The sequence below is a fragment of the Pempheris klunzingeri genome, chromosome 11 (assembly GCF_042242105.1).
Source record: "Pempheris klunzingeri isolate RE-2024b chromosome 11, fPemKlu1.hap1, whole genome shotgun sequence".
Taxonomy (NCBI): domain Eukaryota; kingdom Metazoa; phylum Chordata; class Actinopteri; order Acropomatiformes; family Pempheridae; genus Pempheris; species Pempheris klunzingeri.
In genome coordinates this window covers 4,651,196-4,677,727 of record NC_092022.1, presented here as the reverse complement: position 1 = coordinate 4,677,727, position 26,532 = coordinate 4,651,196, and the positions used below count along the sequence as shown (strand labels likewise).

Here is a 26,532-nt window from a genome sequence, read left to right as displayed (position 1 = left end):
TGAAAATGCCATGTAATCACTCCTGACAGATGCCTCTATTAGCATTCAATCACAGGTCAGCAGTCGGAAAACACACAACCATCTGCAGAAGCGAGAGCAAGTTGCGAAAAAACCCGAAACACTTTTTGTGTCACATTTCGGTCTTAGAAACACTGCCCGTCCTCAGAGCCTTAAAGTCTCTAGCTCTACTCTGGGACTGTGAGATAAGATGACTTGAATGTATGAATTTTCAGCAGTTTCATGAATTATTATGAGCCCCTGCGTTTCACCCCCCAGGTCCCACGGTGGCAAGCACCACTGTGCCCACAGTTGAGGAACGGTCATCGTGTGACAACACAGAGTTCGGCTGCTGCCCCGACGGCAAGACACCGTCCAGCACTCCAGAGGGAGCCAACTGCCCCCGTAAGTCAAAGTGCCCCTTCAGAAACCACTTTCTCTACCATATAATTACCTGAGTATTACCTTGCTCTCCCTTCTCTGTGTAGTTGTCTCCTGTCAGTTAGTATTATGTGATAAGATATGATAAGAGAGCTGGAATCCTGATATCACTGACTGCTGTTCCACTAGCTTATGTGGCTCAATGCAATCTCTACATTGAGTCTCATAAGTTCAATCTCTATTGAGGTTTTTAATTCGGCGTTTTGAAAAAGTCCAACATTTTTCTGGGGTTTACCATTCATATTCTAAGATACAGAAGAGTATCTGCCACAGCACTTGCAATTCGCTAGATTTACAATTTAGACCCTTTGTTATTTTAACTAATTTAAACAACAGAATCGGCAGCTCACGTTAAAGAAATGGTTCAATCTTTTCCCTCTCAGAGATGGATAAGAAGATCAATACCACTCTGTGAGCCTGTACGTTAAGCTGGAGCCGGAGATGATTAGCTTAGCTTAGCATAAAGGCTGGAACCGAATCCCAGAACTGAAGTGAAACGTGTGAGTTTGCATCACATGCTAATAATCAGTTGTCTATTTTTATCAACATGCCACCGTCTTGAACGCACAGCGGCACAGAATTCTTGCCTCTTACTCCTGCTAGTCCTCAGTTTATGAAATAGATTTCCCGATGCATTGAGCATCAACACAATGTTTGTTCATATTTAATGTTTGCTTTGGGAATAATGATATTGTGCCATCTGCCTTAAACAGCCAGATGAACAGGTGGTATTTTTTTCTGCAGCGGTGCTTTCATGAATCATGACCCTCATATGTAAATTATAATATTGGCAGGTGGCAGGAAATATAAAAAAAAAAAAATCATATTAAGAAAATAAACAGTGAAACGTTAAGTCTGATCTCAGTAACCATTTTCACAAATTTCACAAAACGGAACCGTCTCACTCAGATATTATTTTAGTCTAGTTATTGTTCAGTGTGGTTTGATACTGTACATCATATTGTCGACATCATATTTTATTTCTTCCTTCACCTTCTTTCTGATTCTTTTAATCTCTCACGTCTCCTTTTATTCACCCCCCCCCCTACACACGCACATGCACACACTTCTATTTATCAGTCAGTGCCACTGTTGGGTATCTCCCTCTCCAGCTATATCTCACTCCTTTCTCTCCCTCAACTCAGTCAATCTCAATCCAGTCTTGCATCAGTTCATTTCTCTCTGGGGTTGAGCAGAGAGAGAGTTGAGAGTTGAGAGACTACCAGAGGCCGTTATACCAATCAGTGCATTCTGCCAGACTCAGTTCATATAGATAAAGGGCTTCTTTCTCCCTTTTGCTCCTCTGTCTCTCTCTCCCTCCATCCCTCAGTTGAAATCTGCTCTCTCTTTGTCCCAGCACTGTTAGTCTGACTGATTGTGAAAGGAGGGATTCTCTCCAGCTCCCATGGGAGCCCCAGGTCATGACTTGAAAGAGCTGAGGCCACAAATTAGTGCGCGGAGTTGCATTTCTGCTGTGTTGAAGGTCCCAAAGCTTTCCAATAAAACAGCAGAGTTCACTGCCTTGCGATCCACAACATGATCTGAAGATATGAGGCCACCTCTGGCATTTTGCAGAATTTATGCCGTTTATTTCTTTAACAGAATTTATGGCCGAACAGAGATGAAACGTGGAGCGCCACGTCTTTTGCTGGTTGGAATTTGTTGGCCCCAAATCCACAAGATGATAGAAGCATGTGTTGTATAAGCACATGTAACAGGTTTTAGCTGTAAGACAACAGTTGCAGCAAATCTGCTAAGGCCTGTAAATATTTATCTCAGCCAACAATGATGGCACACCAGCAATCAATATTTCATTCAGCTCAAGTGTTACCAATAAAAGCAGGCAGCGCGATAGGCTGATCGATATTCCGGATCTTTTTTCTCCTGAGGACGGCTTAGCCGATCCTCCAGTCATTAGAAGTGAAATGAAACATCCCTCATGCTTGAATATCCATCGGCCGGCAGCTCACATTACTGTCCAGTTTATTGACGCTCGCCCAGCTATCTTAGAACAAAAACGACACGTTTTTTTTCGCAACTCAAATCTATGCAATTTATTGAAAACACACATCTGCACCCTCAGTGAGATCTGTGAAACCCTTTTTTGTGTTCTGTTGTAAAGCTTGAGAGCGGACCTGGGTTAAGAATGTATTAAAAAGTCAGCTGTATCACTTACCTGTAGCAATATTCAACCATAGAGATAGTTTTAAGGTTCTTTTCCCAGGTTTTGAGATATTCTCATCTGAGATCTCTGTGGCCAAAAAGGCTCGAGTTCAACATTGGTTCCTTAGCCTAATGTTTTGTTAAAAGCATAACTGTAGCTCCTCCATGTGTTACGTTTAAACAAGGCAATACCAGTCGTATGACATCAAAGATAATGACCCGCTAATGCCCATGTGGAAGTTAATTGCACGCTAAGCTCCAGCTACTGTAAACTCTTCCATATGCCAGCGGAAGTCTGACAAATCCATTACAGTTTACAGTTCACTACAATCTGATAGTCAAATAGCTCTGTCCCTCTTTTATCACTCCCTTTCTTTCCCCCTCTACGTCCGTCACGGCAGCGGGCTGGAAAATCACCCTCTCTGATGTTTGTCTTCTTTGCAGATTAAAAGTCAGATCTCTCTCGCTGTCCCCCCCTCTTTCTTTCTTTCCCCTTCCGTCTTATCGGCCAGACCTCGCCCCTTTGCCTCTATTTTATGGCCGCCTTCACAACTGAATCGATGTGTGCTGCCCGTGAAAGTACTGTAAAGTCGAGGGGAGGTGGAGGGAATACGAGTTGGGTGGATACGTGTCGGCGCCGTCTCTGCTGTCCTTTTCATGTAATTTTAACCAGGCTGTGTCAGTCACCGGTCTGCCGGCATTAAAGAGACAATTACAGCTATCTTTCACGATAATCATACAAGTGCTCTTCCCGTTCTCCCTGGCGTTGCTCAGGCAGGGGCAGACATGATTGATTTGGGCAATTTGTTCGGCTGATTACGAGCGGCATGGAAGCCCGGCATCAGCGCTTCACATGCTCCTCCGTTCCTCACCTCACACACACACACACAAATCCCCTCCACTTTCAGTTCCACTTTTATTTCAGACCCCCTCCTCTCTGGCGGCAGTGCGAAGAAACCGTATAGAGAGTTGATAAATGTTGGACAACATAACCCCCAAGGTCGCAGAGGGAGGCTTTCTCTTTGCCGAAGAAGGCACTTTTAAGGGTGCCCGTGGGCTCTTTAGGATGTCTGTTGTTTTTCCTTCATGTATTTGTCTGTCTGTCTAACTTGTTGTCTTTTTACCCAGCCCTCCATGCCTCGGCCAGCTTTTGGGACGAGTCTCAGTCTGGTAAAACTGGCCCATTTTTCCACCTTCCCTTTCCTCCGTCTTTGTTCCTCCTTTCCTTCTCTCATGTCTCACAGTCCACCTCTTCCACCACCACACCTTCCACTACCACTGCGTCCTCCCTTAATGGCCAAACTCCAGCCCTTTTTAAACCCCCACGCAATCAGCAACAAACTCACTAACCCCCCCCCCTTGTCAAACACACACAAACACACAATCCATCACTAACCCGAAACTGGCACTACCCCAAAACGAGCACTGAGTGAAGGCAGTGGGAACTAAGTGATAGAAGAGGGTTTGAGATGAGGTGTTCCACTATCACATCTTCTTTCCTCACCTCCTTTGCTTCCAGCCACCATGAGGTTCAGTGGTTTCCTGAACTTGGACCAGGTGGAGGGCCAGGAGATTTTCTACACCCCTGAGATGGAGGACCCCAAGTCAGAGCTGTTTGGAGAGACGGCCCGCAGCATAGAGAGCGCTGTAAGTGTTGGGAGTAGTATTTGGAATACAGATCAAGTAGCATTAAGCCTAAATCAGTATATAAGACAGTATTTTACCGACATTAACTTGTTGACATTTCCCAATTAAAGTGAGACTGAAACTGCCTGAAGAAAAAATAACACAGTCTCCTTGTTACAAATGAAAAGTTGACCTCGAAGGTAATGAACACACTTTTCTTTATGGTCGGTAGCGTGTGGCAGTGAATAGCAGCTATTGTAAACATTGGAGATATTTCTGTGTAACTGATATAATTCAGCTCAGAGCTGAGCAGCTCAGCTCAGACTTACACGACACTACACGTCAACCACCTATAAGGATCATATGTTCAATGCTTCCTGTTTGTGGTTCTATTTTCAGTCAAGGCCTCGCAATTCCGATGTCTTTAAAAGCTGCACAATCAGTATTTTATATATTAAGTACGCATTGTGTGACGATGTAAAGTGACAGGTGTAGCTTCGGATGAAGTCACACAGAGAACCCCGGCTTAACGGGGTCTCTTTCAGCTCCTTGTTTTGGTTTTTGTCTCTCTGATTGACAGCGTGTCCACAAAGCAGTAATGAATAGTGTCTCTCTGTTTCTTGTAAGTAAGTAAGCGGTAGTTTGCCTGATGTTTGCAATGTCATATTGTTAGAATATGTCGTACGTATAATACAAGTAAAGTTATCAGCTATATAACTACATTTTCAGCTTGTTCTGTGACCATCAAGTGGTCAAAAAAACTGCAACTGGCTCCAGTGACACAGTGGCCACTGTTTAGCAAAAGTTACAAAGTCTCACTTTGAATTTAGCATTTTCCCAAGAATTTTCATGTCAGGAGTTGAAAATCTTCCGAAGCAACATTCAAAGCATCATGAGACACTAATACTCTTCACCTAGGGCCAGACTAATCAAATTTTTTGAGCTCCCTCAGGCAGGCTCAAGGAGGCTTCATTGCAGGTTTTACAGACACCCCTGAAGCTGCTGAGTAATATTCTGCCACGTCGGGCTGAAGTGGTTTCTCTGGTCAGACATCTGATAGAAAAATAACAATGATAAAAACATCCTCGCTGGCTGCTGCCAGGAGGAACATGCATTATATTAGAGGGGGACAACCTAGTCTGGCCTATATTTGATTTTTAATAAAAGGGCAATGTTGGCAAGCTGTTACATCAGGTGGCCCTAGGAAGGAATATAGTGGATCTACCTGCCCAGGTCGGTAGATCAGAATAAAATAAGACACTTCACAGGATTTTGGTCCATCACTGTGGCTCATTTATTTCTCACAAACATGAACATCAAAATAAGAATCCTGATGATTCCCAGGCTAAGATTTTCCTCACATACGCTGCTGATTAATTAGAAATTTCCACAGTGTTTGCCTAATTCTTTTAATTTCAAGCACAGCATACAAGCTTTGGGGCTAAGTTAGCATAGACATTGCATAAGGCTTCCAGAAACTCTTCAAGTTTAATAAGAGAACTATAAAAAAAAACAAAAAAAAAAACTAAGAGCTCTCTGTAGACTTTTGCAAAGACTAATTTGTCGATTGCTTGCCAAACACTTCAGAGAAAGCGGCATCTCATGTGAGATTAATTAAGATTTTTGAGATATTTGAAAAATCAAGTGCTTATTCTGGATATGAGTCTCATAAGTTTGCATGGTCATGATGCCAGTTGCTGTTAGCCAGCCAAGGACCAGGCAGGCACAGAGCCTGTGTGGTAATCACAGTTTGGCCCGGGTGGTTTACCCTGGTCGAATTTCTCCACAGTCCGTTTTCTCTGTTGAGCTGAGACCTTTGAACAAATGTCTCTGTTGTCAAGCCAGAGCCTCGCTCCTCTGATGAAATGGGGACGTGTGAGTGTGTGTGTGTGTGTGTGTGTGAGTGTGAGTGTGTGTACACAGTACACATCTACCAGCTGTTGAATCGGTGTCACTAGCCCCCACAGGGACCTAATCTACTACCTCACAGCGATTTGTGCTTGTGTGTGTGCTCTCGTTAACACTCTTAGCCTGTATGTCTCTGAAGCCTGGTGTGCCACTTGACAGCAGCCACCCCCTCTTCATCTTCCAAGCACACACTGAGTACACATATTCACATAAGGACACACACACACACACACACACACACACACAAGTATTCACATAGATGTGCACATAAAGAATCAAGCTGTTGCACACTTCTTTTGGAATGCAGAAAACCTGTTACAATTAGCGAATGCATTAGCATATGTGAGCGTAAGAGAAAGAGAGGGAAGAAACAGCAAGAGATTTGAAGGCCAGTGTGTCCACAGGAGAGTTTGTCCGCCACCGTTTCCATCCCTAAACCAGCTTTGGAGGATTTAGTTTTTTGATGTGTCTGCTTTGCTGTGACACCTCAACTCCTTCAGCATGTGAAGGAAATAATCTGAATCCTCAAACTGAACGGAGCGCACTGGATGACCTGACCTGATGCTTGCTCATGTGGGGGTTCTCGAATCCTTCATTTCTATTACTTGAATCGTCGGGTCTCTCTTAATTAAAGAGTTTGGTCTAGACCTGCTCTTTACGGAAAGCATCTTGAGATAACACTGCTATGAATTGGCGCTATATAAATAAAGATTGATTGAATCATCAGTGTCACTGACCCAGTCTGCAGCTTTTGTGCATTGGCGCTCACTGTGTTAGTGTCTGAAGACGCCATGATATGCAGTATGTTAGTTTTTGGTTAAGAGTTCATTGAAATAGCAGGAAACAATGTTGTTGTGGTAACTCTGCTGCAGAAGGGTGGTTGTAGAGCATTAAAATGTTAACAATAGTGCAATAACCTAACAAAAACAAATGAATGACACTCAATGACAATATGAATCTATGAAACTGTGAACAAGCATTCGAAATGAGACCACAAATCGCCAGCCGGATATGTCTCTTGAATAGAAATAACATAATGTGGGAACTTTGCTTGAAACCCTCATTTTGAGGACAATGATTGGCTTTAGTAAAGCCGGTGAGATGCAGATGGGGCGTGTGGAGGAGTGCTCAAAACTGGAAACAATGAAAGCGGCCACTCAGAGAATGCTCCAGTGAAGTGGATTAGAAGACCCTGTGGCTCCTGTGATTTTAACCAGCAGCTGAAATGAGGACGAAGGGTCCACTCTGTGTTTCTTGCTGCTTTCGAGTGTGTGAATGTGATTAATCCACCAACACACTGAAAACACAATTATGGGGAAACACTGAGTTCTTGCAAGAAAAATGTCCAATTGTAAGATAAAAAAATTGGACCACATTTTTGGCTAAAGGCAACTTTAGTGTAATAGCACTGTTGGCTTAAAACTCATTTCAGTCACGCCCCCTTAGGGAGCTCCTCTGGCTGTTAAAACGTGCACACAGCTGGGGCATCAGCAGCAAAACCAATCACGAGCACATGTCAGGGTAGCACGGCATTTATCTTAGCTCCTCCCGAAAACTTGTCCCTATAATTAATGCCACGGCTACAACTAAATGTCAATTTGTGCACCCACACCCGATAGGTTTCTTCTCCGCACCCCAATTTGAGAGGCAGTCTTTCTTCCTTGGAGATAGAGTACAGTCTTCTGGAATTGGACTCGCTGCTATGATAGCGTGGAGCTCATTACCAGCCTCATTTATCATCTCTTCTCTCTGTCCATCCTCTCCTCCCTCCCTCCCTCTCCTCTCTCTCTCTCTCTCTCTCTCGCTCTCTTCCTCAGCTCAATGAGTTGTTCAGGAAGTCGGACGTGCACAAAGACTTTATGAGTGTTCGTGTCCGTGACCTGGCGCCCAGCAACTCCATCCTGGCCTTTGTGGAAGCTCACTTCAAACCAGGTGAGAGATCTTCGAAAAAGAAAAGAATAATGTTGAAGTAGCGCCAACAGAGACATGGCACTTTACAATTTCATAACTCCTAAACCTTAAGGGCTAACCCTCCTATGCATTCCATTCAATCTTCGCTAGAATTATTACATAACATTTTTGATGCTGTGTTTAATAGTCCATACAGTTCCATGACAAAAGCAATTGTGCAGCCAAATTGTACCCGCACACACAGTAACCGCTCAAAGTGATTCCTTAAACTGACACGGCTTTTTGCCTGTACAGTAGGTGGCATAACAACAACAAAATATGTGCAGTGGTCACACTTTTCCTGAATTTTTGCACAAAACATTACCATAATTTAAGTGTTTTCCAAAAAAAAATTGCCATGATTTTCTGTTCCCATGTGCACTCTGATGCAGATCCAGATGAAGGTTAAAACTTTCTTTTCTTATTAAAATAACAAATTTAGAGGCTTGTGCATTCTTGACAGAAGTGTGTGCTCATTGAGAGCTTTCTGCTTATTTTTTATTTGACTCATACGGTAATATTGTGGGGCACTGAATCTCTTTTTTTAATTTTCTTCTCAATGCCACCTTAATCTCTTGCTTGCAACAATTTGGACCAATTTGTAAAAAAAAACACAAAGTCATAAGAAGGTTTTTAACGCTGTTGATGTACAGATTGGTATTTGTCATCCCTCAGAGTCAGAGAAAGATTTCTAAATAACCACACTGCTGATATTGTCGGCTTTTTTGATATTCAGAACAATACAAGCATGCCAAACCCAATTCAAAGCAAGATGAGTCACTAATGTTTTCTTAATCTCTCAGCTGTTGTTTTTTATGGCGGTAATTATGTAGTGACAGACTTATATTTTCAGTTATGACAATTTAGCAGACTAATTGTACATTGTGATTTGTCATTATTGTGACAAAGTCTTGTATGTACATGAATTCGAGTGAAAATGATACCATGACTGCGCCTTTAAATCCCCCATCCTTTCCCTTTTTTATGAGCATCATTTACCGTCCTTCATAAGCTTCATACGTTGCGACAGGTGCCGTTAAGCGGCGCTCCTGCATGGCCAGTAAAGCCAACATCTGTGTCAAAAGTTATGAGAGCGATTTATCTGGAAAAAAGCCGGACAAGCGGCGGGTGGAGGACAAATGGTCCCCTGAGACCCTCCGACTGTCATACACAGGGCTTTCTGATATATCCATTGTACCACTAAAGACGCTTGAGCCCTGTATTTGTTTTGGAGTGCCCCTCAGAGGCCTTGTTCTGAGTGGTTCTTCCTCTTGTTTATTGTAGATACCAGATACACAGCGGAGGATATGGAAGAAGCCCTGCTGAAACAGCTGAAGGCCTCCAAAGAGACCAGCATTGCTGTGAAGAAGCCGGAGGACGAGAATATTCGCTTCACCAATTATGGTAATACAGTGTGGACTTAACAGGACTGTGTGGGGATTAATACAATGAAAAGGGGTTTTAAGTTATTCATGAGGTGATTTATCAAAGGTTTTACAGGTCTTGAATAAGAAATATGAAGACCGCAAGCTCAACATACTTTAATGTCTCTTTTCTTTTTCTATTTTCCATTGTTCTCACCGGCTTTGTTGACAGGACTCTCCTCCGCCCCCTTCTTCACCACCATTACCACCACCACAGCATCAGTCACCACAGCTGCTCCCTCCACCACCACCACCACCAGGCCTCCGCCAACCTCCCCCTACATAACCCGTCGCCCACCAGGCACTACCCGCAGACCTTACAACACCAGGCGCACCACCACAGCCTCAGTGCCGGTCACCACACCGCGACCCACCACCACGGCAGCTGTCACCACGACCGCTCTGCCTCCAGCCACCACTGCAGCCCATGTTAGGGGCAGACACCACAAGCCCTGCAGCTCCCACCCATGCCTCCACGGGGGCACTTGCGAGGACGAGGGCAATGACTTCAGCTGCAAGTGCCCTGCAGGACGAGGAGGCTCCGTGTGTGAGAAGGGTGAGACGTTTTTTTCTTTTTCTTTACATATTATGTATGTTTATTATTCTTAAATCAAAAGTTTCAGAGTCTGAGCTTATTTCAAACTCATCTAAGAAAATGAGCTGGAACAGACCATCCCTATAATTTGGTACAATTGCAATTAGCACTTTCAAAGAAACCACCAAAGGCTGACGTTTACACTGATTTTGCAACAACTAAGAAGGTTTTAGGCTCTCCACTTACCATTGTGCCAATCATGCCTTTTAGCTGTTCTATAATCACTTCTAACCACATCCTCAAGTGCTTTAATGTATTTATGAAGTAGCAGAAATACACCCAAAAAAAAAAATGAAGAATGTTTTATATAATGAAACTTTTATTTTAAAGTAAAAAAAAGAAACATATTCTTTCTGCTATGCAGTAGTTTTATCTAATTGTAGCTTCGCAAAGTGGCTGCAAAGTGACACCTTAAGTAGTGGTGTGAGTAATGACTTTGAGTTAGTGCCGGAATATATAAATCCAATGTTATGTGCTCACGGATTTGGATTTATTGGGTCATCAAAAGCTCAACAAGACAACAGCAATCAGGAGTCATAACAGAGCGACTGATGATTTTTTTTTTAAATTGTGAGAACAGAGAGTTCAAAGAGTTGAGGTGTGATTCAGTCAGACACAAACACGTCGTCTTGGTGGCCACGCTTCAAACTCATCTCAAGTGATTCAGACAAGTTCAGCACCTCAGAAATGAGCAACCGCTGAGCCGTTCACCAAAGGCAACACGGAATCCAATCAGCGACACAGAGAAAATCATAAATCAAGGAGAACTTCTTGAGAAGCGCAACTCTTTTGTTTCTTCCCTCTTACCCTACTTTGGGATTTTTGGGGATGAAGAGCAACCTCACGCAGCTGCATCTTAAGATAATTGACACTAATTGCTTTGATGGGGATTAGCCGGTAAGAATCAGTGTGTGTCTTTCAGATAGAGTGGCTAAATGAAATTACGCACACACACACACACACACACACACACACATACTCACACAAACTGCACGCCAGCCTCCCCTAGATCAATCAAGTCATTAGAAAAGAGGCAGCTCATCAGCTGCCATTCTCCTCAGAGAGACGGACAGAAAGACAGATGGACGGAGAGAAAAGAAGCCCGGGGGAGAAAATAGATGATAATAATCATAATTGTCAAGTGGCGGAAAAACAAAGGTTTCCTGTGAGCGTGTGTGTGTGTGTGTGTGTGTGTGTGTGTGTGTGTGTGTGTGTGTGTGTGTGTGTGTGTGTGTGTGTGTGTGTGTGTGTGTGTGTGTGTGTGTGTGTGTGTGTGTGTGTGTGTGTGTGTGTGTGTGTGTGTGCATGAGCGTGCAATTGTGTGTGACTTGTGGGTGGGTGAAAAGCTCAGCTCCTCCTCTTTCTCGACCTTCTCTTTTTGATAAACTCATCAGAAAAACATCGTTCCTAAAATAACCTGACAGAAAGGCTTACTTCACTGTCACCCATAGCCCGTGACACACCACCTCCGCTCGCACTTAATTATGCAATTTAAAAGCCTATTACGCCATGATGAAAACAAGCCATGTAGTAATGATGGGCTTGTTGTCTTCATTTCTCCACAGTGATCAAGTACTTCATCCCATCATTTGGAGGTCAGTCGTACTTGGCTTTCCCAACCATGAGTGCCTATCACACAGTCCGCATCGCGATGGAGTTCAGAGCATCTGAGATGACCGGGATCCTGCTCTACAACGGCCAGGACGGCAAGAAGGACTTCATCTCTCTGTCGCTGGTCAACGGCAACGTGGAGCTCAGGTGAGCGCTGTGAGATTCAGGAGGAGCTGTTAAATCTGCTGCTTTTGTTTGATTAAATTTGACGAACCTTAAATGAAACCCCAAGGGGGAGGGGGGGGGGGACAGGGTCAGTGCAAGGGCAGCTGAGAGAGGATGTAGATAAGAATAAAACAAATAGCGAGAACCCTTAAGATAATGAGGCAAGCAATTACAGCAAGTAAACATGTTGCAAACACCACTGCCAGAGGATGAATAAAGGCGCAGAAGCTTCTTGACAGATTTGCAGGTCACAGCTATAAAGGCATGCTCTCAGAAATGTGTTCAAACTTTGCAAATAAACTGTGCAAATGCTCCCGTTTACAGATGGTGGGAACATATGCACGGAAATATGCGCGTAAAGTCCAAATTTGGAATGAAACATGTGGTAGTACATATGCAGAGTAAAGGTTTATGTAAAACGTGTGTATTACAGATAGAAGCAGTGGCATATAACAGGATTTAAACTAAATGGTTTTTTTTTAAGGCCAGTATCACTTTTAGATTAGAAAGGCTGACAGTCACCAACAGTTTCATTCGACCGCTTTAAAGTGGGCCATTTTCCTGCCAGACAGCTGCAGAAACGCTAAGTATTCATCTCTTCCCCCACCGTGGAATTCTATGCATAAAAAATCTTACACTCTATGGCAGCATCTTCAGAAGAGACGTGAATGGACTAATTACAGATTCTGTGCCGCGCCTGTTTTGGACCTATTATTTCAAACACGATCCGCTTACCTTATCTTTTGGGTCCTGTGTTTTGCCCTGACCCCTCTGAGCCCTTTCAGTTTCTCCCAACCTGGCCAGGTTAGATTTCTCTATTCAGAATGAAATCAATAGCAAGCTGAAGAAGATCATTAGTCACTTGTGCTTTCAAATGGAGCTCTGCCTCAATTCCAGAAATACAGCTGTGAGATTACCACCCACAGCTCTGCAAATCCGAGACATGGGGAGAAGAACTAATTATTTGTGGCAGATAATTGCTCTCAGGTTGTGCTAATACTACCATATGTGTGGGTGCGCATACACGACAGCTCTTTTCTGTGATGACATGGCCTTTTTCCCAACAAAACCTCATTAGATAAAAGGTTTAATTAAAAAGAGGGTGTGAAAGACATTTTTTAAGTGAGCAACTGCCTTATTCCAGTCACATAGTTTGGAATCCCAAATGGGAAGTCTTGTATGTTCTTTCTTTCATCCTTCTCTGTCTTGTTGAGCGTTATGCACAGATTTCTCATTAGGCAGCGCTCGATAAAGAACAAAAATGCTGTGTGAAAAATAACCTTCTCCAGAGCTGTAAACTAATGCGAACAGGTGCGGGCTGTTGGATAAAGTTGACTTCAAGAGCGTCTAACGTGCTTTCAATCCCCTCTCCTCAGGTTCAACACTGGTTCGGGCACAGGCACGGTGGTCAGCAAAGTGCAAATCATTCAGGGCCGCTGGCATCAGCTGGTGGTGACTCGCAATCGGCGTAACGCCATGCTCAGCGTGGACAATGAGTCACACATCGAGGGCGAGAGTCCACGCGGCACAGATGGCCTCAACCTCGACACCCATCTGTTTATTGGGGGAGTGACAGAGGAGATGAAGCAGGAGTAAGACCTTCTACTTAGACATTTTTATGATAGCATGCAGGAAGTAGATCAGACAGAAAGTCAGTTACTGGGGCTTATATTAAGTGGAAACAGACTACAGCTTTGAATTTTGAGTTCAGTGCTCTATGTGGTATTCCCTTTTTAGTCCATTTTGCTTTGTCTTTTTTACCACTATGAAGTTATCCACAGTATGTCTTACTTCCATGGCCAGATTAACCTTGTAGGGGATCCAGGGGTAAAAAACCAGTGAGTAATTTAGCCGAACACAAATTTATTTAGAAATTAGTGTTAGAAATGTGGATTTTGCGACAGGATACCTCTTTAAAGAGATGAAGAAGAAAGGCAGGCAAAACCGTAAAGCTCTTTTAATTTCAGTTGATATTGTGCTCTTAGTAAATTAATTACCACAAATGGCCCAGTAGATGTGGGACCTACAGGCACCCCTGGAGGTTTGGAGCTCACAGTTCTACAATCTTAGTTGGCTAAAGGATTCACTTAAACACTGTCACTTAAACAGTGGAAATTATCTCCTTTTCAGTATTCAAGATGCAAATATTTTTCGCATTAAGGCATTAAAATGAAAGTTAGAATATTGTGGATGTACACTAATTGATGGTAAGAAGGTGCTCCTATAAGACCAAGTAAGTAAATCATTGGCAGCTATATAATTAAGCAGTTAATGAGACAGAACTGATGGGATGTGAACAGTCTTGGAAAACAGTAAGGATTTGAAGTGAATGAACTGAAAAGAAACTGAGACTCAAATTATTCTTTGTCTTCATCCCTTATTGTAATATATTGAGGTGCGTCGCTGCCTTAAATGTATCAGAAATATTATACAGCACGCAGCATCCTCTTTACACTGAGCTCAGTGTTACTGAGTGAGCGGCGGTAGTGTAATGCTTGTATGTGCAGGCTGTGTAGAAACTTTGTGTATCAATAAGACATTAAAAGACATCTCGTGCTTTCTTTTGACCGTCTTTCCTTTAGTGTAAGGGAAAGGACAGGGGTGGCCACGGGGCTGGTGGGCTGCATCCGCCTGCTGGATGTCAACAACCGGGTGCTCAACCTGCAGGAGAACGGCGGTGACAGTCTGTACGGCAGCGGCGTGGGTGAATGTGGCAACAACCCCTGCCAGCCTAATCCCTGCAAGAACGGCGCCGCATGCCAGGTCAAGGAGGCAGAGATGTTCCACTGCAAGTGCAGCAAAGGATTCTGGGGTAAGATGTCGACAAAAGGTAGCTTCACAGCTGCACTGATTGTTGTGTGTTTCTAATGGCCACACTGGGATTTTTGGACGTTTACTGCAGAGAATATATGTATAGAAAATATGTAAATTTATTTTCAGACTTTTCTAACACCTTGTTAAAATTAGGTTTCTATCTCTGCTTTGCCTTCTCTTCTGGGATTCACTGTGGTCATGACTTACTCACAAATCCTAAGTAAGCTTGACAGCCTAATTTGACAGTGTAACTCATTCCCCCAGCAGGAGCGCTGGAAGTCATTTTGTAAACACCAACACCATCAAATCTGTGCGTCCAACACAGAAATGAGAGATTAAATGTTGACGCGGCACAGAAAACATGAAAACGTCCACCAAATGCTCAAAGTGGCCTTTGGCCTTTCTCTTCTTCCACATCCCTTCCTTTTTTCCTTTTTTTTCTCCCTCCTGCAGATGCCAACTAACAAGCACCTCAGAGAGAATATAGTTAAGAGCAGACACCATCAGGGCCTAGCCAAGCGTGCCCCTTGCTGGTTGAACCGCAGCCTACTGCAGAAAGTTTCACACTAGAAGCAAACTAATTGTCAGAGATAACTTTTATGCTTCAATAGTAAAGGATTTTATACTCACACATGGGGACTGCTCAGTGGTTAGGAAACCACCTGTCAACCAAGTTTTAAGAGCCATTTTCCTTGAATTTAAAAAGTGGATCAATAAAGTCTCACATTACATTATTAGTACCTTTCATGTAAGAGGTGCTTTTATGTTTTGTTGCTATTTAGAAGCCTGAGAGGAAGCAAAGATAACCCTCCGCTCTGAAGAAGCATCGCTGTTATCAAAGTTGTGTTGGCAACATGGCGTAAAAATGAATGGTGATAATGAAAGTTGGACTGTTGCCTGCAGACTCCCATTCAAGTTAATTCTGTCAGCGTATCAATTCAAAAAAAGTGGCCAAGATTGCCGTTCTCGAAGGAATGGACAGATCACAGAAAGTGAGAATAAATGGGTGCAAAGAGCTGTAGTTAGAAGCAGGGTATGTCAGGACAGCCTGATGAATAAGGGAGGTAAAAGAGTATTAGAGTTAAAAAGATGGAAGATGAGGAAGAGATACAAAAAAAGAGCTGTGGTAGGGAAGAAGTGAGAGTGGAGGATAAAAGCTAGCTTCCAAGAGCATGAGTGAGGAAAAACGGGGGAGCCCTGTGAGCTCAGCGGGGATGGGGTTCATTAAAGCGCTCTCCTCACCACGGGCTCTGACTGCTAAAGTAATGACGGGTGAATTCAGATGGGCTGTGGCAGAGGGCAAAACCATCATCCACCAGACGCTCCCCAGCCTTTCCCACAGTCGGCGTTGGCCCAGAAACGTAGCCGCATGGCGGGGTGGCTCTCCACTGTTTAATCTGGACGTGTAATATTTCCAAATCCTATTAGAAAATGACCTCTATTACAGAGGAAATCCTCACACCCCGTGTCTCTCTCTCTCTCTCTCTCCATTTTTTTGGATCCCCCTCCTCTCAGATGTAAATGGTGGTGGTTTTCTAATGGTGGATTTGTATGTATGTGTGTGTGTCAAGGTCCAACTTGTGCTGATGTCCATGACCCATGCGATCCCAACCGGTGCCATCCATCCTCCCAGTGCCAGGCGCTGCCCGAGGGAGGCTACAAGTGCGAGTGCCCCATGGGACGTGAAGGGAAACACTGTGAGAAAGGTAACCTGACTGTATATTCTGATGTAACCCCAGTACCTCAAGCCCCAGCTGTCAGCTGATTAGCATACGCCCAATTTTTGCCTCTTTTTTTCTTGCCGCTCTGATATTTCCATTCATCCTCAATTGAAAAGGGAGATCAAATGCAGAGAGGGTGGGAGGGTTAGCGGGTTTCAGGACTGAGGAAGATGATTGGCCCCGTCGGGCCATTCACCACACCGACTTGGCTACGCTTGTTAGTGGGTAAGAGGCAGCGAAGCAGCAGCCTTCCTCAACTCCATCCCCCCTGCATATCCACCCACAGGTGTTGTGTTCAAACATTGTTGTTGCTACTTAGCTCCACATGGCACAACCAGGCCACAGCTGGGGAAAAGACCAGAGCGCGGCTCAGCTGCTTTTGAAGTTCATCATTAGCACTTTTGGCAGTGTCGCATTCTGAAGTCTCCCCATGTTTTTTCCCTCCCTAGCTTTGTAGATGTTGTCATGAAAGTTTGCAGAAGTGAAGCCGACTGTAACTGGGAATGAAAAAGAATATACTATCATGCACATTCCTAAAAGAGAAACACGCATCCTCGTGTCCCTGGGAGTACAGAAAAAACAGATGGGAATAGCCTCCTTCCAAGCCCCAAGTCCCAGTTAGCAGGTGATTAAAATAAATTGAGGTGAACCAAAATCAATGCTGCTTGAGCGAGAGCGTCTCCCATTCCAAAAGGCTATTTTTTCACAGGAATCAATGAGATGACTAATCGCATCAGTCCTCCCTGCCTGCGGTGATTAATGGGAGCGTCAGTCAGCCGGAGTGTCAGTCTCAGACAGGAGCTCACAGATAAGGCAGCAGTCAGGCAAACGTAGTCTCTGTGAGCTGCACTGAGAACAGTCAAAAAGACAGGTAGCGTAGAGCCCACTCATCGGAAGCCTGGAGGTGAATTGGTCGTAATATTAAGCGTGTGTAACCTATTGTGTGTGCAAGTTCATTTGAGCTATGGTTTCCATTTCAGTTCCGCCAGGGTTCATCAGTGTAGCTTGCTGCTGTAATATTCACCATCAAGGGCTTTTCTCAAGGGTGTTCCAATAGTATTGAATGGCCTACTTTCTCTGCGCTTCTACCCTGTGATAGTGTAAATCATTACAATTTAGTGATGGAGGCAGGATCACTTGAACTCAGCCGGTCCTTGAAAAACTAACTGCAACGATGTTTTACATTCAATGCCTCAGCTGCGTTCAACCGGGGACCAGGTAATGTGTGTGTGAGAAAGAGACAGTGATGATTAACACTGCAAGCAATTCTGTTGAAGAGCTGATTGGCTGGGGTCGGGACCAGGAGCTTAGATTGCAAAGTTTTTAAACAGCAAAATGTGTTTTAGCTGCTTTGGTACTGCCTTTCCTAATTTTATATTGTTTAAATGGGTTTTATTGCAAGTGCTAATTAGGTAGCATTATTCAAATCTAAACAAAATTACCTCCGAGCTTACCATCAACCTTGGCAACAGATGCAACAGTATATCTTTTGAGGCATTGTTTTTCTGTGGTATTGTAGCAAAGTATAATTGTGAAATGTTCAATTTGAGCAGCTTTTCTAAATCGTCAAGCTCAACTCGTCATGTGGGTTTTCCTGGTCGCACGGCTCATTCCAGTGGTCGGACCCCTGGTGACTTATTGATCACGGTGCTTTCAATTTGAACACAGTGTGGAAAAAAAAAAGAAAACCCCCTTCACACTCCTCTATAAAAGCATATTCTGAGCAGCTCTGTGACTCTAGTAGAGTTCAGATTAGTACACGGGTCCTCCTTGTGTGTGTAAGGCTATTTTTCCCTCTCCTCCATGGTGCGTGCCATCATCATTAGCAGTCTTCGGCACAATTGCTAATTAGCTTTCTCATCACCGTCTGCCTTCCCCATCCTGACTCGACTCAGCTAATCCCAGCCAATTACGAATAAAAGCTTTCTTGCCGGCTCCATAGGTGCGTGTGTTAGTTTTTGTGTGTGCGGGAGCATCTAGTATTGCATATGCTTCTGAATGATTGTAGTTTTAGCAAGCAACACCATAAACACATACCCCCGGGTGACACTTGAATGATTTTTAATGTCAAGACACTTGTTAGAGGGATGGCACAGTGCCTGTCCTAATCACTCCAGACAGCCAGAAACGGGACAGCCAGACGTAGACCCATCCCAAAGACATGAATTTGTAAAAAGGCCTGCCAAAATACAATGGCTGCATTATTTCATGGGTCCCGGCTGTGGTGTTAAACTCCACGTCTCCAAAGGTTCTTTGTTGCACTGTGGCGGGCTGTGTAATCAGCCTGACATAAGGGTTTTTAAATTTTTTTGTTTGAATTTCTGTCAAGAGAGAGTCTTAATCCCAATGGCTATGAAAACACAAATCCATCTCTTTCCATAATGCTGACAGGTCCCTCAAAGATATACCGACTATCCCTGAATTTCAATTCTGTCAGCAACAAAAAAAAAAAACGACCCTGCAGATGAATATAGTCTTTTTGTTTTTCCAGTGGCTGAGAGGAGAGGGGCTTACATGCCGCTATTCGATGGAGACTCTTACCTGGAGCTGAAGGGGCTCCATCTCTACGGCCACGACCTGCGGTAAGTCCCATGTTTCTGCATCAAACCCACATAGTCAGGACTTTTATGTTTTACTGAACAAAGGATATCATGTAGTTTTCATAGCCTGAGCTTGTTCTGTGCCTAAGGCAGAGCTGTCTTCTTTAAACCTGAACCGAAAGGACACAAATTAAATACTGTCTAGGCCTAAGCATGTACAATATATAGTGTCTTTGCCTACTTTCCCCTCTGAAAGAGAAAGAGTGCAAGCAACAACAAGCAAACAGGCTTCTTTTGTTCTGTCTCGTCTATGTGTAAGAGCGTATCTCTGCATGTGTTTACTTGCTTTGCTTGTGCTGTGTCTGCAGTCAAAAGCTCAGCATGACAGTGATTCTCATGGCCAATGACTCCAACGGTTTGATCTTCTACAACGGCCAAAAATCGGACGGAAAAGGAGACTTCATCTCTCTGTCCCTCAATAACGGGATCCTGGAGTTCCGCTACGACCTGGGGAAGGGACCTGCCACCATCAGGTTAGCGTGATCTAGATCTCTAAGAGTCTAAGAGGGGCAAGTACATATAAAACAAGCAAAAACTCTATAAGGACAAAACATGGAAAAAAACATTAGGGGGGCTACAATCCTATAAAATTACATTAGCATGTTACAGGTTGAAGGACGTTCTGACCACAGCGATGTGTTTTTAATAAGCCTGTGTTTCCCAATTTGTGACTCACCTGAGTGTCTGTATGATTCAGGAGTAAGGAAGCAATCCAGCTGAACGTGTGGAACACCATCAACCTGGAGCGCTCCAACCGCAAAGGAGAGATCATGGTGAACAAGAAGGACCCTGTCAGAGGGGAGGCACCGGTAAGAAAGAACAAGCCAATGGCGCTAATGGTTATCTTGCTTTCAGCATGCGGGGCGGATGGGTCTAATCTATGCAGCGCCTTGCTTGTGCCGTATAACGTGTTTGTTTGACCATGTCACGTCATCGCCACGACCTCGGGTTATAGTGCTCCTTTTTGTCCTTTTAGAGGAGGTTCAACTTGCCGCTTCAGGCACAGTTGAATCTGCAAACTTTCCCCGTTTGCTGAGTTTTTGTACACCCGTTCACATCGATACGTTCTGCCAGCTTGATTTTCTAAAAGTGTGTTGCTATCTCCCGACATCCATCAAGGTAAGCGAAAGAGCTCCAGATGTAGAGGGCCAATTTTGACAAGCTGTCGTAATTTTGGAAGTCCTGTAATTTCAATTTTATTTTTTAGTATTTTTTTTTAAAAGCTCAGCTCAGCATGCTGACATACTGGAGATAAAAGCGTGGTGTTAGACACAGAAAGCAAAAGCAGCTTTTACTGCTGGTCTACAGTCAGTTTTATAAATTCAGCCTTTGAGGTGTTGTCTGGGGAGGTGGAGGCAGATAAAGGAGATAGCAGCAGTAAGAAGAGCGTAATGAAACTCTTCAGCCCCGCGTCTAGACCAATAGAGCAGGTACATGCTTCCAAATGAAGGTGATCTAATAGTTTGATAAGCCTGTAAGTCATCCAATTATATTAAACAGTGTAATTTGTGATTATGAACATGCACTCTGTCAACTCCATCATCTTCCTCTAAGATGCAACGCTCTCCTTCGTTTTTTTCTCTCACTGCTCTGTCCTTCCCCCGCTGCCTCCCATCGTCCGTATGGTAATTGTGTTTTACTCCAGCAACAGAGGCAGAAAATCTTATTAGAGGAGGAGAGCAAGGGAAAAAGCGAAGATGGGCGGGGGGCTGGGGGGGGTTGCAAGGGATGAGCAGAGACTAGTTATGTAGCTCAATGCAGAGACCCCATCCAGTATGGCTCTCAGCTAATTCTCTCCTACTCCTGCTTTAAGAACTAGGAGGGAGTTATGGTACGCTTTGCTCCGAGGAGCCCATATCATATCAAAGGTGGTCACACACAGGCACATGTATGGATGCATATTGCATGCTGGGAGTGCTCATCATATCAAAGACGGCTCAGGCCGACAGCATGATGTAGTGGATACTTTCAACGGCACATAGATGCAGATAGGAGGAATAAAAACCTACTTCACCTCTCATCGAATGGCAGCAGTCTTCTAAATGAGGCTGGGTTAAAGTGGCACTATTCCGTCCATGGAAGTTTTTTTCTTTTCATCTTGTTTTAGTGGCACCATCTGCTTCGTGCATGGCCTTCTCAGACTTGCTGTCTCATTTGCTCTCACTCTCAAATGCACATGCACTTGCGCAGCTTTGTGATTCTATGTATATGTACAGAATATAATGCACATTTCTAAAAAACAAAAAAACTCTTATTTATCGTACTTACCTCACCTGTAACACTGCAGCTATTTTTATATATGTGCCCAGTGTGTATGTGTGTGTGTGTACATGAACGTATATGTGAGTGTGAGTGCCTATTTTGTGGGCTTTTGCACTTGCTTTGCTCTGCATGCCACTCCGTGCACAGACACTTACTAGTCTTCCCCTAATAACTCTCTTCCTCCCCATTTTCTTTCCTTCTCTATGATGTGCTGTCTGGAAATAAGAAATCACGCAAGGTAATGAGACAAGTCCCAGTCACACCTTAGCCCATATTTCATTTGAGTCGTTCACTACGTCCTCTCACCCCCATCTCTCCATTCAACAACAGCACGGGAAAAAAGGTGCTTCTGCAGAGCTGCGGGCAGCTTTAAAGATGCCAGTTCTGTAGAAAAACTTTGCCATTTCATAAGCCCATACAAGCAGCACTGAAGTAGAGATGCTCTTAAAGAACACGGTTTGGCTTTCACCTCGGTCCATCTGCTGTGGGGGTGGAAGGAGGTGGGAAGGTGGGAGGGTAGAGGGAAAGGAGACCGTCATCTTTGTGACGGCCATTGTTTTTAGCAACAAAGAAACGTCTTCATTAGTCCAGCGTAGGCGGGGATATCACGCCAGTGCCGCGTGGCTGTCGAAAAGTGAGAGCAAAGACAGGGGAGGCGGGCGAAGGGGAGGAAATATACCGTAGGAGACGGTGAGGTGCCAAGCCAAGCCGAGCTGTTCTTTTGTCATCTGCTCACACTTCTTTTGGAAACAGGAACAATCCTCCATGATATCATACAGTCGCTCACTCGTTCACCCACTCACTCGCCCATAACACAAACAACACTCACTGAACATCACCGAGCAAAAATCACTCCATAGAACCAGCTGTCCTCTCTCACCAGGTGCAGATTATTACCTGTTTAAGACAGAACAGAACAGGATGCACCGTTTCATTGCATGATATCTCACTTGAGCACAGCATCATGAAGTTACAACATCTCAAACAAGATCAAAAAGCCCAGTTACCTGCAGACTGACTGAGTGTTGCAGAACAGTAAGGTCTACATAAAGAGCCTGAGGTGGCCGACTCTGCCCTGCAGTTGATAACAACTTTTGGCTTGGCCTTGAGGCAGCAGCCACAACTGGGTCCAGCAGTTTTGGCCAAGGTCCCCGCCCTGCCTCTGCTGGAAGCAGCTCAAGGTGCAGTGACACAGCCCCAGGCTTCAGCCAAGCACCGCTGCCTCCTGCACTCCAAATCTCATCCTAAATAAAAGCTGAGCCGGAGCCAGCTTGCTAGAACAAAGCCTGTTTATTTGGCCCCTTCCATCATTTTTCCAGCAATTAACTCCACTTTACCCCTCTGGCAATTACTGCTCTACATAAAATAAAGATCATTAATTCCTTCCTGCTGAAGTGGGCAGGCTCTTCCATGCAAAAGAAGAAAGCGGCACCTTGCTAGTGCAAAGCAAATGTCCCGAACGTTTGGTGGAAAGAATCGAATTTCATAGCCGTCTGCCACGCAAATGAATTACAATTAATGTGTCTCCACACTCAACTGTTTGAAAGGTCGGTGCTTATGATCAGACATTCATTAGAGATGTCTGTAAAGAACCATCCATATCTCAAGTCCAGCCTGGTCCTGATTTCCCTTTGTAGTCTCTTTTTATGTCTCACAGATAGAGGATAATTGACCACTCTCTCTGAGAGACATAGAAATCAATTACATGGTAATGTATCAAGTGTATTGATGTGAAAAGTGGGCGATGAAGTGCAGTTAAAGCATCTGCCGTCTACAATATGGATACATCTTTTTTTTTTTTAACAATCTATATGACTGCAATATGTCTGCAAATGCGGTTTATTTATCTCGCTCTTTATATCTCAACTAAGAAGATGCAACTTATTTCACGCTCCCTGGACACAAACATATAACTCAGTAAAGTAAAACCATTTAACCATTAAAACCCCAGAGTGAAATTGCTTGAAAAGTTTTTAAAGATGCCTATGGAGTTTTTTTTTGCAGTTGGCACAGCTCTCGCTCACCAGTTGATGCCTCTTGTCCTGTCTCATCAGAACCTGCACGTAGATCTTAACCTGAAAGAGTCTCTTTTTGTCGGTGGAGCTCCCGACTACAGCCAACTAGCAAGAGTCGCTGCTCTCACTGATGGCTTCAAGGGAACAATCCAAAAGGTAAATGTTTACTATTTCTAAATGTAAATGTCTGTTTCTTGAAGGAGTAAAGTGTCATTAGCTCTGCTTATGGATTCCACCACTGTGTACTATATGTTCTATACTATATATTCTATATTAGTGGTATGTGCATGTTATTTTAATGACTCTGGGCCCTTGTCCCCTCAGATATACAGTAGCAAATATTAGCTGTCCAGCTGTCACACTACAGACCCCCATATTAGTACTTTTCCATTCTAAGTTCACACTGTGATGGGCAGTGACTCTGCTCATTTGGATTAGCGTGCGCTAATAATAGAATTCACATTTTGAAGTCCCTCCCTTTCGTTACTCTCAGATCTTTCTCTGACATGTAACACAGCTTGTTCTTGGCCTGCCTCAATGGGAGGTGAACTACAGTGCTAATTTCTTTCAGCCAATAAGACCTTTGTTTCCATTGTGTTCTGTGTAGGCAAGGTAGCAATGTCCATATTTGACATGTGATGTCTCTTTTATGTTGGGGTTATTATGTATTGATATCAAACTTAAGCAGCAATTATGAAAATGATGAAATGGGTCAATTGAATATTCATGGCATGCTCTTTTCAAGAGTTGCACATCCCTTTCATTTATTTCTAAATGTAAATGTCTGTTTCTTGAAGGAGTAAAGTGTCATTAGCTCTGCTTATGGATTCCACCACTGTGTACTATATGTTCTATACTATATATTCTATATTAGTGGTATGTGCATGTTATTTTAATGACTCTGGGCCCTTGTCCCCTCAGATATACAGTAGCAAATATTAGCTGTCCAGCTGTCACACTACAGACCCCCATATTAGTACTTTTCCATTCTAAGTTCACACTGTGATGGGCAGTGACTCTGCTCATTTGGATTAGCGTGCGCTAATAATAGAATTCACATTTTGAAGTCCCTCCCTTTCGTTACTCTCAGATCTTTCTCTGACAGCCTTCCAGTTTTTTTTCTCCTCAACTCTCCAGCAAAAAGCTCATCTCTCAGTGCCAAAAATAACCCAGTAGAACAAAGGCAGGATGTTACTGTTTGTGCAAACTTGTCATTAGTTCTCCTCTGCAAACTTTCCCTTGACAGTTTCGAGCAAAATCAAAAGCTAAATGTGGCGTTTGTCTTACTTGGCCTGTAGGGAATAGTTAATTACGAGGAAGACGGGATGTACTCTCAGTTTGATGTCCTGTTTAACATGTGCATTGTATCAACACTTACTTTCTGAGGCATTTTCCGGTGTGGCGACAGTGTGGAATTCATTTTTAGAGGAAGAACAATCTACAGTATCGCTGCATGCAGTTGTTTTGTCTCAGAGTGTGTTAATTGATGTGATAATTAGGTTTTATAATCATTTAGCATGAAACAGAAAGCACCATAACTTGATGAATTTCTTTGGGCAACAACCAAGAGTGGTAACAAATTGTTATTTTCAAGTGTTATTATTGTCATTATTGTTATTAGCATTGTTTTCGAGTGCTAAGAAAATTAGAGAAAATTAAATCAGATAAATGTAACAACAAAGGCAATGAAACAGAGGCGAGAGATGTAAAACCGTGACAAGAATTAACGCAGGTCTATGAAAATAGGTGATAATAAGTGATTTATGAGATTATACTGATTTAACAATCTAAGCTTACAAACACAGTGGGTTGGTCCCAAAAGGAACAGAAAAATCTAGCCTGCATTTTACAACTAGGCTTTAAAATGTTCAAATAGACGTTCAAATTGAGCTTCTAGGGACTTTATGTCTGCTTTCAACCTTAATGTTACTTGAGTATGTATCATAAACTCTAATTGTGTATTTCCTTTATCATCCTCTCAGTATGAGTGATCAGTCTGCACTTTTCTGCCAAAGTTAGAACAGTTCCAAACTGTTTTCCATATTCCTGTTTTTGCCCTTGCTTTCCTCACTAATCACACACAAATAATAGTTTAGCAGCATTTATATTAAAATGTGATGAAAGCTGCAGGGCTGTTTGCTTACGTTGCCAGGCAACCCATCACAGAAGCCCTGTAAAAAACATAAGGGATTTTTTTTCTCCCAAACTTTAACTTCAGTTGTTGCATATTAATGAATGTTTGATTTTAAAGATAAGTACTTACGGTGTGAAACTAAGTTTTCATGGTATTTAAAGAGGGGATTTATCCAGTGATTTAGTATTGCACTTCCACAAAGTTGAGGGACTCACAAGTGACAAATTAACAACAAGGATCAAAACCAAAGATGCTGAGATGTCCTGACTTGTAGTTTATAGTATCCGACAAGCTTCAAAATGTTCACATTTCCCCTGCAACCAATAGCATTTTAGTCCTTCACAACTCTTCTGTTATGTGAATGTGTAGTTTCCAACATCAGAAATGTTTTCACAGGCTGAGTCGTAATAAACTAGTGCGCCGACTTTCGCTGTGTAGCTTAAGTAAGAGAAGAATCCTCGGAGTGTCCCTTTAACCCTGTGTTTCCTGCTCCCAGATCATTCTGATGGGCACCCCCATCCTCAAAGAAGAGAACGCCTTGCGCTCCAGCAACGTAGCCATGTTCCAGGAGCACCCGTGTTCCCAGGAGATATGCCACAACGGCGGCCGCTGCAACCCCCAGCTGGACGACTACGAGTGCGCTTGCCTCAGTGGTTTCTCAGGGGGACACTGTCAGAACAGTGAGTATCTGTGGCCATCGTTGTTATCTCCTATCCTCCATGTTATTACACCATATACCGCCATATTACACTTTCCTTCCTATCCTCCTTCAAATCGTAGAGCCACAGACGATCTTGATATTTAAACACATTCGTTGGCATGTATTGTAAGTATCATACTGTAAGCTAATGGCTAGAAATAATTGCTGGCTTGAGATCTCCTTATCATGGCAGTGATAAAATTGCAACGAACCCCTGTAATTGTACAAATTGTTCTGTTATCTCATCCAACATTATTTGGTTTCACTCTAAAAGGATCCATGGCAGCATTTTGGCTGCTTTTAAGGCGTAGTGTGAGTGGGACTCAAATCACTGATATTTTATGTAACACAGCTTGTTCTTGGCCTGCCTCAATGGGAGGTGAACTACAGTGCTAATTTCTTTCAG

General features: G+C 43.4%; 1 protein-coding gene across 1 annotated transcript in view; it reads left to right on the top strand.

Moving 5' to 3' along the window:
• The window catches only part of agrn (agrin), a 233,982-nt gene that overhangs the window by 195,027 nt on the left and 12,423 nt on the right, over window positions 1-26,532 (top strand). The window contains exons 19-32 of the mRNA XM_070839320.1: window positions 277-402; window positions 4,121-4,248; window positions 7,953-8,067; window positions 9,370-9,489; window positions 9,682-10,065; window positions 11,670-11,862; window positions 13,257-13,472; window positions 14,463-14,692; window positions 16,266-16,400; window positions 18,907-18,997; window positions 19,324-19,488; window positions 19,713-19,824; window positions 23,332-23,448; window positions 25,923-26,106. Coding sequence (XP_070695421.1) covers window positions 277-402; window positions 4,121-4,248; window positions 7,953-8,067; window positions 9,370-9,489; window positions 9,682-10,065; window positions 11,670-11,862; window positions 13,257-13,472; window positions 14,463-14,692; window positions 16,266-16,400; window positions 18,907-18,997; window positions 19,324-19,488; window positions 19,713-19,824; window positions 23,332-23,448; window positions 25,923-26,106 — 2,316 coding nt within the window. The remainder of the gene's footprint in view (window positions 1-276; window positions 403-4,120; window positions 4,249-7,952; window positions 8,068-9,369; window positions 9,490-9,681; window positions 10,066-11,669; window positions 11,863-13,256; window positions 13,473-14,462; window positions 14,693-16,265; window positions 16,401-18,906; window positions 18,998-19,323; window positions 19,489-19,712; window positions 19,825-23,331; window positions 23,449-25,922; window positions 26,107-26,532) is intronic.